The following is a 15,648-nucleotide window of genomic DNA, read 5'->3' as shown; positions in this document are numbered from 1 at the left end:
TAATGAGAAACTAAGTAAAAAAAAAAATGCGATTTGGTCATAAGAACATATACAACAAAAAAATCCAGATGGCATGACAAGAAATTAAAAAGGATGAGAAAAAGTATTTTGTTATAAATATAGCAATGTGATTTTGTTCTAATAAATATTGGGGTATTTTATAAAACAAAAAAGGAGTTCATAAATATCTCTCACCCCAATTTCGAGTGATTTAAACGGCAAGGATGAAAGGGATGATGATTGTCTCAGAGAACACATGCAGCGGTCATGCAAAAGCAGTGGAGGTAACACTTTAAACTGATTTTCAAACATGAGAATATATGAAAGGAATAATAATTAAAATTGAAAAGCTTGCTGAGTTTTTTTTCCTATGACAAAATAACAAAGTAAAAATATTTTAGCAAAACTTTTAAGCCCCTGCGCTAATGTCCATACAGAATTGAAAGTAAAAAAAAGCCTGATCTTAATCTACAGTAGCTGACTAGTGATGTAAGAATTGTATGTGCATAACATGCAATGTTGGTATTAATATTGCACATTATCCAGCCCTATAATACACTACAGCCGTTTTTCGTATTCAGTACAAAATTCCTTGCCTGAATTTGTGATGATATTCTGCGCTGGTACCAGTTACGCCAATGGAAAACCAACACCCTGAAGTACCATAAGTACGGTACCTGGTGTAGGGGAAAAATGCCCTATATATATCATTTATCCCAGGTAGTGAAATTTATTATGAGTGACCCACCCCCCATACCCACACCAAGATATGAAAATACCGGAATAGCGTCTCTTTTGAAAATGCCATTAAAGTACCATTAAAAAAAATAATATATATACAGTATATATATCACCCAAACCTAACATAATGAGCCTTCAAGGAAATGTTACATGGAAGTACTTACTGATGATATTTGCTCTCATTTCTTGAAGGATGTAATAAATAGAGGTTTATACCTCCTGAAAAAATACAGGCGACTCTTAGCCAGGGTAGTTAACAAGAGAATAACAGAACCAAGCTTTTACAGTTTTTTTTCATTGCTTTGGACAAAATGTGAAATCTTTGTATCATTACGTACAGTCATACTAGTCAAAATGTTTAGTCAAAATTTATTTAAGATTTAAAATTGATCAGTTTACTCAATTTACTTAATTATCATTTCTCTATATCTGGAAGCTTTGAAAAAAATTAAGTTATGTTACAGTAAAAATTTCCACAGTGTCTTAGGTAGCTATGTTGGAATGAAGAAGGCCAACTGTACATCATGTGTTGTCCTGTTGCTCCTGCTGGTTTGGCCACATATTTTCATCTACATCACATCTGATATGCTCTCTTGCATTACACCGAGGAAAAAAAAATCTTGTATGCGTTAGCCACACTCTACAAGAATCTGCTGGGATGTCACCACTTGCAGTGAGTAACAAAACATGAATGTGTGGCTGGTGACAAGCAGTTGCCAATTTTATCATCCAATAAAACCTATTTTTCAACTATACAGTTCATTATTGAAGGAACCTTTCTGACCACTGCATTAACATTTTTGTATGTGATGACTGGCACCATGCACACATGTTTAACCATTTTGCAGAGTAGAAGTAAACAAATGAGAAGCACATATATCATTTTGGACATGACTATTACAACATGACTATTACAACAGATTTTTGGACTAATTCAAAGTAAATATATCTAATCATATGAGAGCTGAAACTAAGTCATTTGTAAATTAATAAAAACAATGTGAAAATACATTCTGTTGTGAGAAACTGGCATAAGGGTGTGCAGGTTTATATATGTGGTTGTGAGAAGTACCATTTTCATATGAGAATTTGTCCAAAGCAATCGAGTAAAACTGTAACTAACTGGTATGTACCTGCAATGAGGTAGGATACACCAAGACTGCCACCTGCAGGTGAACCGACCAACAAACATTCTAGGCTTTTGTATCTTGCTCACAGGTGAACCCCACTGAACATGCATTAGAATGACTTGTTGGTTTCAGAACTGTTTACTGTGGTATGTTTGTCAAAAGTTAACAAACATTCAGCTTATGAATTCCTGAATTACTCTAAGGTAGGACAACAAGTCGTGTTACTGTGTTAAGCCACTTCATTAATCCCAGCGCTGAGTAGAAGAAGCACAATCAGGAAGTTTAGCTGAGATTGTCATTATATGTGAAAGCATTGAGATGGCACTTTATTGATGTAAGGATATTAATGTGTATTTCATCTTACATTGCCTCAAAGATCAAAATAAGTTATGCAAGAAGCAATGGATTCCTATGAACTTGTACAAGTAGCAAAGAAAAAGTCATTGCTAATATAATTCGCTTAAAATGAAGTTATTTTTTTACCTCTTGTTACTTTCCTTGTTTTATGAGTGAGAAATAGGTATTATCTTCATGGACACAAAATGTGCCGGGTTGATAAACACAGCTCTTATGTGCATGAAGCACAAATGTATAATTAATAAATCAGTCAAATTTGGTAAGATTTACCAAGCAGGAATGTTAAATGGCAGAGTAGTGGTGTTTATTATAATGCATTATAGATGAGAGCTTCATGGAGCATTCATAATGCATAATAAACATGGCTATAATGCGTTATGCCTTAATCTACAGAATTTTTATCATGTGGTGATGTAATTTATCATTTGAAGAAATTCGAATGAACAATTATGCTACATACCCAACCCATCAACACACAGTAGCCCAAGCCAACCAACTGTGAAAGGTGAAACCTACAGTGTTGGCTTGCTACTATCTTGGAAAATGATGAGGGGGCAGTAATACAGTAATACAGTGACTTGCAAAAGTATTCCTCCCCCTTGACAGGCATCATGATTGTATGGAATATAAAAAAATGTATGTACACACAGCCGACTTTAACATAGTCTTTATTGTCAGAAAATGCAGGTTATTCTTAATGAGTGAAAAACATATCATAGCTTTGAACATCTGGTTTGTGGACATATTGCTGCAATGATTTAGCCACTTTACCCTGTGGTATCTGAAGGCTGAAAAACACCCACATGTTATTTGCAGTGACAGGCTGCCAATGATTGTTACATGAAAATGGATTCATTTGACTTTTCCAAGACTGTTCAGCATAGCAGTTTATTTCAACAACTGTTTTCTCCACCAGACTGTCATGAACAAACAGTCATAAATAGTCTAGATAATCATGATCAACAGGTACCTTTAGATTGGGGTGACCTGGTAATGGGCAGGTAAGAAGCTACCAAACAGATTTCAGTTTTGCCGTCTGTATCAATATCTTAACAGTTCACATTGTCATCATTATCACTCAAATAAACTGATGTTTCAGTTTGTTTTGTTCTTAAACTGACTTTTTTACCGCATTATGTTTATTAATTTTTTTTTGGCTGAAGGCTGTGTCCCACTCATGAATATTGATTAGATACTGTAATGTAGAATAACCCATAGAAATGCACAGAAAAGTTCATGATTGTTTGTTTATTTAGCTGTCTATTTATCTATTTATTTACTTTGCTGCATGATGTTATTTTATTCAGTAGGATACTGCCACAAGCATTACCCAGGCTTACTGTAACACTGTGTATGTGTCATACAACGTAGGACACAGACCGGGGAAACAGGCGAAGGAAAGCAGGAATGGGGTTATATAAAAGGATTTAATGGGGAAATGCAAGGGCATAAGGAAAAACAACAACACGGAACTACACGACAATACAACAATGCAATGCAAGACACTGCAATGACAGAACTAAGGAAACAAACTCTGACGTGGACTTAAATACACTGAACTAATACAGACAATTGAAAACAGCTGTAAAACACAGGGAATCGACATGAGGTTAACAAGGGGGGACGTGGCACAGGAGGATCAGCACGATCGGGGTGTGACAGTATGGGGAGAAACCAGGTTACCCCAAGTCTTACGTTTCTATGTAAAATTCCATACCTGAGTTGTGCTCATGGTTAGTGTGAAGGAGGTTAAAAAATAGAATCCATTGACCACTGAGAACATGAAAAATATTTTACATTTGTATTCCCCAGGCAGGGAAGGTTAACTCTGCAGCACTGTCAGAGCTTAGGTTACCCATATGTTCTGCATGCTACTAAAACAAATACCAACAAACTGTCTATCCTAGATAAAATCTACCGGAAGGTTCAGCAAAGCAGACGAAAATTGTGAAGAGATTCAAACAGGAAAAACTGGACTGAGGAACAATTTTATTGATGTGTCTGTAGATACTGTAATAGGAAAAGTTTCCCTCAGTGTTACCTAATATATGACAATTTTTTTCTCAGGATCCACAGAAGAGGCCGTTACTTGTGCCTCCATCAGTCTGCTGAATGTCCTGATGTTGTTTAATTTGATTCCACATCATTTATTTACTGGTATGTTTACATACTTTAATTTGTTTCCATGGTTTCCTTATATTTCCTGCATACACTGATAAAAGGTGACAAGCAATGTGTTTACTAAGAAAATGTGAAAAATAAAACATAAGAAGTGCAGAAGAATTAACAAAGGGTGGCCCCATAAAGTAGCCTGACATTTTAACAAATAGAATTTACGTGAGGGGCTACTTTATGTGAGCCACCCTGCATTTCTCTATTGCTGTGTTGCAGAGTAAGATTATTATTAATCAATTACTATCAAATCATTTAAACAAAAATTGCAACAGAAAATATTTTGTATGTTGTTATATTTTTTCTAGATGTGATTGATAAATGTTTCAATGAAACCTTTAATGCAGGGGTCTCCAACTCCGGTCCTGGAGAGCTACTAACCAGTAGGTTTTCTATCATACCCGGCTTCTGATGAGCCACACCTGCTCTCAGGTAAATACCAGGGCCAGGTGTGGCTCATCAGAAGCCAGGTAGGATAGAAAACGTACTGGATAGTAGCTCTCCAGGACTGGAGTTGGAGACCCCTGCTTTAATGGATGGCAATGTAAATTTGAAAGCTGTCTGACAGCACAAATTGTTTTACCAGGGTGACCTGTGATGTTAAGCGCGGGATCTGACATTCCTGCATTGTTTCATCATAAAACTCCCTGTTTTACAGGTATAGCAAGGAAGATTAAAGATCTGGCTCACAGACTAGGAAGTGGAATCTTTATCATTTATGCAGGCATATGTAAGTTTTTAAGTGTGCTTACTAAGCAGCACTAGAACAGAAGAAACCAGCAGTAACTGGTAATATGTGCTGTGGTACATCTATAGCAACAGACATCTGCATGCCCGTTGTGCCTCAGGACTATAGGCTTTAAAATTAGGGCTCGATTCACACCGGAGACATCAGGGGCCTGTACTATGGAGTGGGGTTACTGGCTTATCGGGGTAACTTGTCGGATTTAAGGTAGTCTGGGCAAAATGTAAGTAAACGAATATGAAGTCCATTTAAACTGTGGTACCTTAAGTCCAACAAGCAGTAAGCCTGCTTCGTTGTTCAGGCCACAGGTCCCTGTAAAATTCAGAAAGGTGAAAAACAACACATTAAACAAAGACATGAGAATTAGAGCAAAAATCAGCTAATCGGTTCTCCAGTACTGGGGGGTATTTTCCGTACGTCACTTCAATCATCCGAGATCTTAGTCTTGGATGAGTTAATGTCAGTAAAACTCATCTGGGATAAGTCGGTTTTTCAAAGACAGGTGTGCAGTAGATTAGTCTAGCTGGATCCATTCATCCAAGATGATTGCGCGCGCCCGAACTGATTGAAAAGCCCAAAAATATCGAGTGTAGAAAACATGATCACCAAGTCTTTGATAGGCTGCAACAAAATGATGAAAGAAAGGGCACACCTTTTCACAGAAGCGGAGCAGGACCTTGTATTAGAAGGATATGAAGACATGAGGTAATGAGGGGGCGTGGCACACACGAGGATCGTTCGGAGCTGAACGTGACATAACCCATCTGCAGCGCAGAATGACTCAAAATCCCTGAAATGTCTCTGTCAACCCATTTTGGCCCGTTTTGGCGCGTTCCATTTGCCCTGGGAACTCTTATTCCGAGTCGGTTTCCGAGTTTTGAAGCCGGAAGTGATGACATGCGTGCTCCCGTTTCTCGGAGATCCAAGAAATATCTCAGAGCAGCACAGAGGATCCCGAGTTCAGAATCTAAGATGGCTGCGCCTTTTATCAACAGAAGGGAAAGTTGTAGTTTTGTACTGTTTAAGCACTACTTCTCATTTGTGGCTCATTAAATCGGTCGCACACACTATACCGTCCAACTTATCTGTGGACATGTTGCTACGGAGTTTTATACGTAAAGCACCGCGCGTAATGTGTTAACTGATATTGCTAACAATTGCAATTAACCCCTCTAGAGTTGGATTTCATGATTAGACGGATTATTTGTCGGATTTACGGTAGTTCGGGCTAATTGTAAGTGAACGAAGATAAACACCATTTAAACTGAGGTACCTTAAATCCAACAAGTTGTCCAGCTAAGCAAAAAATCTTGCTTTTTGATATGGGTCCATGGTATTGCACTTCTGTGGCAGATGGAATGCATCCGACTCGTGTTCAAGATGTTCAATAAACATGTTAAGTGCATATATATTCCCTTTTTTCTTGAGTCTGTTTGCTCATGCAAAATGAAATGCGATTAATATAGATTAAAAATGAATGATATTTAATCGTGATTAATCGAAATTAATCCACAGCAACCCTGTGATTAATCTGATTAAAAATTTGAATCGTTTGACAGCAATAATATATATATATATATATACACACACACACACACACACACACACACACACGGTACAATATTCCCCCTCGGCTAAAGCGGTATCTTTCGCAAACAAAGAGCAATAAAGGATCTTGCCGATTGCACAAAACCATCTCTATATGGAATTCTCTTCTTATAATTTGCACACCGATATCAATTGGCTGCTCATTCATGAATGGCGAGGCCATTACTGAACGGATTTCCATGCATGGATACTGATTATGTGTGTGAGTTAATCCTTGTTTACATAGAACAAACCTGCTCCGAGCAGGTTTGAGGATTTGGATGTGCTGCTATGACAACACATCCAGCAAGAGTTTAGAAAAACCGACAGATCCAGGATCACGCCAAATCGTCAACAATTACATTCAGCTAAACCAGTAATCCAAATATGAAAAATACCCCCCTGGGCCCTGGTGTTTCCCCCCTATGATCCATAGCACAAAGGGCACCTTGTGAAGGCAAAATGACTGAGGAGACAGGAAGACGACTTCAAGGAGCAAACTGTCTGTGTTTTGTATGATTGGCATTTTTTCAGTAACACTTTATTTGGATAGTCTGCCGACAGCGGGTTACCAATTCAGCTGTTTCACTGGGTCTTTAGATGTTTAAAACAATATACAGTACACAGAGTATATGTAGCAATTCATGAACATGCCTTTACATTTCTAAAATAATTAAATTGTATTTGACTACTCAGTCAATGTTATAGTCGATGTTGTTGACTGTCAACTAATAAGCTGTTGAAATACTACAAATACTTCTCTATACCTTTTGTAAGTGGACTATCCAAATGAATTGTTACCTTTTTTCTTATTTACAGTTGCTCTTTAGATGTTTGAAAGTATAATTTGCAACATTAATAAGAAGCATTTCTTTTATAACCCATTTTAAACTGTATTATATAGGACCACTGAACATATCTGTTTTTGTGCCATGTCTTTTGTCATGACTAACTCTACTCTTACTTCTTTACAGTTGCAATCATTGAGTTTACAACAAATTATTCCACATACACCGCTGAGAAAGTAGTACTAGGATACTTTGTTGGTGTATTTATAACTACAATGATCTTTACAGTTTCTTTGCAAGGTAAGTACTTTTAGAGGTCAGGGGCGGAATTAGCTACAGAAATGTTTCTTTGTTCATTAAACAGATGTAAAACACAATTAAATAACCCTGGAAAACTAATGATACAGGTGACTTGCGATTATGATATTATTCTCCCATACAATTACGTTAACATAAGAAAAGAGAGCCTGTATGGAGATGTACAGATACAAGTGACTTTGTTAACTACTGCAAATTCATAGATTCTCAGATCTTTCATTCAGACTCCACTCAGTCCACATTTACACCATAAACTAGGGTAGTTTCCGATGTCCCATCCTACACTTCTATGATCTGGGCACACCCTAACCTACAGTACTGTATGTACATGTGCCTAGCATGAACTTCTCGCAGCCTAATCCTGTTCTTTCCATCCTTTCAGTTGGCTACATTTTTCTTAAGGACATAACACTGAGCACATTTAAGAAAATGCTGGGCAGCATAGCTGTTTTTCTGATTATCCATATTTCATTTGCAAGTAAGTATGTTTCCACATTCATAAATATGTTTGTTTTACAATTTGAAGATATCTGGAAAGGCATTATGTAGAGGAGCTTATTTTCTATATTGTAATGTATAAGACAGAGATGTTCACAAGTCACAAAATTAGAGTCCGAGTCTAGTTTCAAGTCTACATCACGGTTCCAATTTGACATTACTATTTATCCAAAATTTCACCGCCTATTAGTACCTGATGCGACTAAATGAGAATCACCACCTGAACAGTTCAAAAACTATGTGTCACAGTTTTTTAGGCTAATACACATTTTCAAAGTAATTGCTATTTCAAATGCCTTTGAAGCAATACAATTGTTGTGAGAACCTAAGCACTTTTCTAATGCAAATTTTAAAATGAATTCTTTATCAAAAATAACATAATGTTGAAGACATCAATTCCAGGAAATTTTGACATAAATTCCTAAGTTAGACTGGGTATGCATAAATCGTTGCTCTGAAAGCATGTCAGACTGGCCCTGCTCTGGAGCCAAACTAAACCATGTTCTGACTCCGTCCTCAACTATGTTAAACTGAGGTGATTGACTAATGAATGAGTATAACCCAGACCCCATTTGTCATGCTGCTAAAGTAAATGCACGTTTTCAGTAAATCGCAATTTTGATTTTTACACATAATTCTAAAGCAAAAACTCCAGTTAATGGATAAAATTTATCTCTAAGCTCATGTGTGTGCAGTTCAATAAATGATTATTAGAATAACACCACAAACTCGATATTAAAAAGTTAAAATAATGTGTGCAGTCATATTGCTCTTTTAGTTACAGTATGGAAGAGCAGTCATTGATATTACTTTTCAGTCAAATTATTTACAGCCATTATGCTTCTACCTTATTAAAAACCGTTAAATTTGCATGTGTGACGGAACCCCGAATAATTTAAGAAATAACACTACATGCTGTACATGGGGTACAATGAAAAGGTGTGGGCACCTTTTCATTGTACAGCTTTTCCATTTGTGGGCAGCTTTTCCAGCATCTGATTCCATAACCAAGGATAGTGAAATTAAGCTGGTCACAGGGCTGGGCAGTATGGCCAAGAATGTCTTCACGATAAAATTTAATATAAATTGATATCGACAATTATCACGACAATTGTCAAATCATTAATTCTTTCCAGTTTAAATTAATTTTATTAATTAATATTTCTTCCTAAGTGAAATTTTAAGAAACCAGATGGTTAATTGTGGTTTTAAACTATTCTTTATGATCAGAACATAACAAACACTTGCCAAACAGCATTTCACATTTCACAAATCATGTAGAGGTAGAAGTTGAACAGGTTTGCCATTGTCTGCCTATTACATTCTCTCATTTGTTCAATAAAATCTCCACTTGTATTTTTATGGCTGTGTCTGTGCTTGTGCCTCATTGCTGGTCCTCACAAACAGCCACAGAGAAAGTGACATAATTTCCTTGTGATGCAAAACGTGTTGCTAGCAACACTTTGGGTCTCAAATTAATATAAATATTTTTATTGAGCATTTGTTGTATTGATATTGAGGAAAATTATATTGTGTTAATTATTGTTATCGTTTTATGTGTGTGCGTGTATGTGTGTGTATCTGTCTGTGTGTATGTATATATGTACTGTGTTGTGCCCCGCTACATCCTTGTTACTTTTGCATAAATAATTTTTATATGCTTATTAAACTGGGAAGTACTTTCACTTCCCCAATGTCCAAAATGGGATTCAGACCCAGAGCCCCTGTGCAGTGCAGGGTTTTAAATGCATTGGTTTTTGTATCTGACATGAATGCCATGATGACTGACAGTATTCTTTTCTCATTGCAGCTGCTGTCGGTGTGTACCTCACGAAATATCTCACAGCCACAGTGAGCAAAGAAATGCTAACTGTATTGATAGTTCCACTGGTTGTAGTACTATTCCCATGTAAGTATATCAGCATGTTTGTACATCTGTTATATGTTCATATTGAATTTGTTTTGGCCATTGCAATCTCAGGATTTCTGGACCAGAAATAATCAGCAAGGTATTTGCATATTTGCATTGAATGGATTTAAAAAACATAATTTTAATTTTGTGTGTGTGTGCACGTGTATGTATACGTGTATGTGTATGTATAAAGGGTTTGGACAATGAAATTGAAACACCTGGTTTTAGACCACAGTAATTTATTAGTATGGTGTAGAGCCTCTTTTTGCGGTCAATCAATCCATCTTGGGAATGGCAGATACAAATCATAGCAACATATAATTCTACGCACGTCGTTATACATGAGGCCCCTGGTCACTACATGATGCTGCTGGAGAAAAACCTTTCCTGACTTGCTCCTCCAAAACACCCCAAAGTGGCTCAATAATATTCAGATCTGGGGCCTCATGTATAACAACGTGCGTAGAATTCACACTAAAACATGGCGTACGGACAAAACTAGGAATGTGCGTAAGCAAGAAAAAATCCAGATGCATAAAACTGTGCGTAAGCACAGATCTACGCACATTCCCTTTATAAATCCCAATGAGCGTGAAATTTTACGTACGTGAACGAGCCCACAGCCACTCCCCCGACCCGCCCATATTTATGTATATTTGCATATGTAAATCTGTATAAATGCCCGCTTTGTTCTATGTTTTTCTTAAACAACAATGGACAAACCACGAGGGAAAAAGAAGTATTTCTGCGAGTGCGAAGTGGAGGTCATGTTAACAGAAATCGAGAAAAGAAAAGTGATATTATTTGGTGGTATAAGTGGCATCAGCAATAAACGAAAGTTGACGGAGTGGCACAGCGTGGCGGAGTCAGTTAAAAGTGTTGGTTCCAAAATTCGCACGGTGGCCGAAATTAAAAAGAAGTGGTCGGACATTAAAATCGACGTGAAAAAACGAGCGGCCGCTCACTGTAAGAGTCTTAACAGCACAGGCGGAGGTAGCGGAATTCCCGGTCTCACACCCTTTGAGCAACTAGTTGCTGCGATGATTGGGGACACACTTTTATCGGGTGAGGGGGACGCTGATGTCATTGCGGGTGAGTTTTTCGTGTACCATACTTCTTTGAATTACTTGCATGTTTATGAATAACACGTAGGGCGCAGATGCGGTGTTACTTTCGTTTATTCTGTTTGTTTATTCTTACAGACAACAATACAAGAGGTGCCCCCAATGCATTAATAGAGTACATTAATAGAGGGAAAGTGCTTTCTGTTTACATAAGCAAATTCGTTCTCTGAAGGTGACTTAATAGCAATGTGCGCGCAGTCGATAGCTTCGTCTACGTTGGGAAAACTGGACATCGCTGCAAATTGCACTTTAATATTTGCCTGTTCAACCACAGTGTAAGGAAATTTTATATATCTGGGCAAGGGCGTAACTTTGGCTGGAACATTGGGGGGGGTGGAAGTCTCCACCCATGACAGGGGAAACATGATTATTGGGGGGAGGTGGTCATGACCCCCCTGGAAATTACGCCCATGTATCTGGGTGACAAGCAGATTTTGCCGTCCGATACAACACCGGTGTTATGCCGAAAAAGGCATCCCTGCCGTAGAATGCATGCCTGTCTCTAAATGACCGATTGGTCGCTGATCTGAAACGAGTTGAGCTACTTTGTCGAGTAAGGCTACTGTAGTGCTAATCAATAGACCCCAAAAACCAGTAAAATTCTAACCCTAACCCCCAAAAAACCTCTAAAACCATAACCCCCAAAACCCCCCTAAAACCCTAACCCTAACATCCCTAAAACCCTAACCCTAACCCCTAAAAAACTCCTGACCCCCAAAAAACCCTAAAAAACCTAAACTTGTCGGAACACCGGCATGCATTCTAAGGCAGGGATGCCTTTTTCGGCATAACACCGGCATTGCGCGACTCAGTGTTGACTGAGAAATACCCGATCAGTCCGCAAATTCTCGCTGAAAAGCACCTGTGGCTAAGAACCCGCGAGTGGACAGAACTTGTAAAGGAACAGGTAGCCTATAGCGCAATTCCTCATCGTCTGCTTTTGTAATGCTGGCCCCAGTTTAGCACACAGCTCCAAAAGGATTGCTCTTTGAAATCTGAATCGACTTAGAAGCCAGTCATCATCATGGGCCAGGAAATCAGTATATGATCCCTGAATACGAGCTCTATTCTGACTCTTCCATTTGCAATATCCTCTAACAATGCAAGAGCAGCCATGGTTGGAATATTTTTTGTCTTTCCCTGCACCATTTTATTGTCACAGATTGATTACGATCAGGTGACCGATGGCCAAATAATTTCGGTGTATTTCATGCAGACCGCGTCATGAATGCGAGTCTGACACAGTGAAACTGCAATAGCACTCTTTTGCCAGTAGGTGCCTCCATTTTGCCAAATCGAGCAGAAACTTGCGTACGCCTTGTCTGGGGTTGCAGTGAGAATGTGCGTGGCGGTACGCCAAGTTTAGTTTTTATACATCTCGACGTGAGCGTGGAAACGGGCGTGCGCAACATTTTCATGCGTAAGCACCGTTTATACATGAGGCCCCTGGTGACTGATTTTATGCTCATCAAACCTTTCTGTTAGCAGTCTTGCTGTGTGTATTGGTGTATTGGTGTATTATCATCCTGACACACGGCACCACCTTAGGGTACATTGTTTGACCCATTGGGTGAACATGGTCCTCGAGAATGATTCGGTAGTCCTTGGCAGTGATGTGCTCATATAGAAGTACTGGGCCTACGGAATTTCATGATATTGCAGCCCAAACCATGACTGATCCACCCACGTGTTGCACTCTGTAGGGCTGTGCCATGTGTTATGGAAATTTGGAGGTAGGAAGCAACAGATGAGTCCAATGGTTTAGCTTGGTTTCATTTATTGAGATATCTTTCTATGCGAGCTCGGGGAGACTCTCCACAGACAGTTCTGAGAAGTTCTCCAAAAAGCAGACGCAGTTGCTTTCATTTTATATTGACAGACAAATGACCTTTCTCTGCAACCACAACCGGAAGACCCATGTCTGCTTTTGCACATTCTATGCTCAGGACAAGCTTTTCGTCTAGCACAAGCATCTTATATTTACCATATATAGAATAAAAATTCATCTCTTGTCTAGCTTAACATGGGTAAGGTCTAAAACCCCTCCCCAGTCTCTTGCATCTGTTTCTTCGAGCATAGCAACCTTATTTTGCAGCCTAACTTCCTTAGTAACCATCAGACATCATGCTTGGTGGTAATTTTCCACTACATTCCCCCCTTTGATACAAAATCATTCTTGTATCACACACTGACGTCGTCCTCGTCCGAGGAGTAAGGGTTCCCAGGAGCAGTCCATTCCAGCTGGGCATGAGAGGCAGCAGAACGTGCTGTCTGCTGCTTCTTCCTCTGTGGTGGAACATCCTGCATAAGCTGTACCATCTGATGATGTGACGCCCGAGGATGAAATTGAGCCATAGTAGAACAACATGGTATACAGCATGGAACAAATAAGCACACACAGACAAGCAATAAAACAATAGGGAGAGCAGAGAGGATAATCAAGGTCTACTTCCCAAACCATGCCTGGAACACATTCAGGGGCCATGGCCATATACCATTATCATGAGACTCCTGACTGTACAGCGCATGGGCGACCTCATGCATTTTGGCGATGGCCTGTGACAAATTTCCGTTGTCCTCATCATTTGGGGGAATGTACGTGCAGCAATGGTCTCCCACCATAGCGCAAACTCCTCCTTCCTTGGCTAGCAGTATGTCTAGGGCTAATCTATTTTGGGTGGTCATTAAACGGACAGCCGTGAGTTCCTCTTTCACTCCAGTGAATGCAACAATGGAGGCATTAACGAACTTGGCCAATTGGTAATGAGTGGTCTCTAATTGGTTCCAAACCTGTGTCATGCCGTACTGGGGAAACAGGCTCATTCCAAACTTTTGAAGCTTTGTATAGAGCTGATGCTCAGGTGGGGGAAAGTCATTATTATCTATGGCCTTAAGAAAACGCTTCGTCCGGACATGGAGGGGGCCAGTGTTTCCTGTGAACACCATATGGACTGCGGCTTGTAATTGCACAAGACCACAAACACCTACCCAATTAGATGGTAACCATAGGTAGATGGAGCTCCCACACTCCCAATACCAATCTTGACCCTTTGTGGTCAGCCAATTTGGCCACACCCTACCTCCTGGGAGTGCGGCATATATCCAAGGGTTTACGCGCTGGTGAAGAGTGATATCCAGCCGGAATTGGGTAACATTCAACGCGGAGTGGTTAGTTATATCCTGATTATAGAAAAGTGACATGTTAATTCGGGAATCTTCCCCCTGGAAGCTATCAAACGGCATCCCGCTATTGGGGACATGACGTGAAATTATATTTTTACACTGTGAGGCGAGCACTGAGGGTAGTGGACTTTGTCCATCCTCTCGTGAAATTGGTGCACAGGACAAACCTATTAACCCCAGGCGATACTGTCATGTCTAGTTTTCCTGATTTTCCTGGGCGCGTGATGTTCTGGGTAGGCGCAAATATCAGTGCCACCACGCCTGACACAGTACCCGGAGCCGTCCGTAGGGGAAACGGCTGTTCCACTGAGTGAGGAATCAAAGTGCATACCAAACAATGGCCAGAAATGTTTTGTTGCATCACCGAGAAATTTGCAAATTGCCAATACGAATTCAGTTGAGGCATATGATACGTTTTTGTTCCTACACCCTTTTTATCATCTCTGCTTTCCGTTAGATTCACATGATCATACATATACCCTACATAAGCAATGATAGAACACAAAATTACAAAACCAATAATAATGCTTATAGCTGGGGCCCAATACCCCAATCTACGTCTCCAAATCATAGTCTTTCAGGAGGACTAAAGATCTCTTGCAGTGCGACTGATGGACCCAGGAGGAGATACCGTGGACCTTCACGGCGTTAGGTGTAGAGAGAAGGACTTGGTATGGTCCTCGCCACCTCGGTTGATGCCAATGCTTCCGGCGCAGGTCCTTGATCAGGATCCACTCTCCTGGTCCTATGGTCTCTGGCTGATTTGGCTCCGGTCCGACCTGAGCAGCCCTGATCTGGCTATGGATCCTCTTCAAGGAAATCTGTAAACTAGACACATAGGGTAGTAAATCGCCATCAACAGTTTCTAACGTGAGCGTGCCTCCCGGGTATGGGAGCGGCATTGGTCTCCCGGTGAGCACCTGAAATGGAGCTAACCCCGTTCCACTATGTGTTCTTCCCCTCATGGCCGTGAGAACAAGAGGTAAAGCAGTCACCCAGTCAAGTCCAGTTTCAGCACACAGTTTTGCCAATTTTACTTTAATTGTCTGGTTTGCTCTTTCCACTATTCCACCACTCTGCGGGTGGTAAGCAC

At 39.7% G+C, this 15,648-nt stretch overlaps 1 protein-coding gene across 2 annotated transcripts in view; it reads left to right on the top strand.

Moving 5' to 3' along the window:
* Positions 1 to 15,648, top strand: part of LOC111853831 (uncharacterized) — a 57,794-nt gene that overhangs the window by 4,537 nt on the left and 37,609 nt on the right. For both annotated transcript variants that reach the window (XM_072703029.1, XM_072703030.1), the window contains exons 6-10: positions 4,296 to 4,385; positions 5,059 to 5,130; positions 7,707 to 7,820; positions 8,221 to 8,316; positions 10,147 to 10,245. In XM_072703029.1, coding sequence (XP_072559130.1) covers positions 4,296 to 4,385; positions 5,059 to 5,130; positions 7,707 to 7,820; positions 8,221 to 8,316; positions 10,147 to 10,245 — 471 coding nt within the window. The remainder of the gene's footprint in view (positions 1 to 4,295; positions 4,386 to 5,058; positions 5,131 to 7,706; positions 7,821 to 8,220; positions 8,317 to 10,146; positions 10,246 to 15,648) is intronic.

This window comes from Paramormyrops kingsleyae, chromosome 19 (assembly GCF_048594095.1).
Source record: "Paramormyrops kingsleyae isolate MSU_618 chromosome 19, PKINGS_0.4, whole genome shotgun sequence".
Taxonomy (NCBI): domain Eukaryota; kingdom Metazoa; phylum Chordata; class Actinopteri; order Osteoglossiformes; family Mormyridae; genus Paramormyrops; species Paramormyrops kingsleyae.
This window is presented reverse-complemented; position numbering and strand designations above follow the sequence as displayed.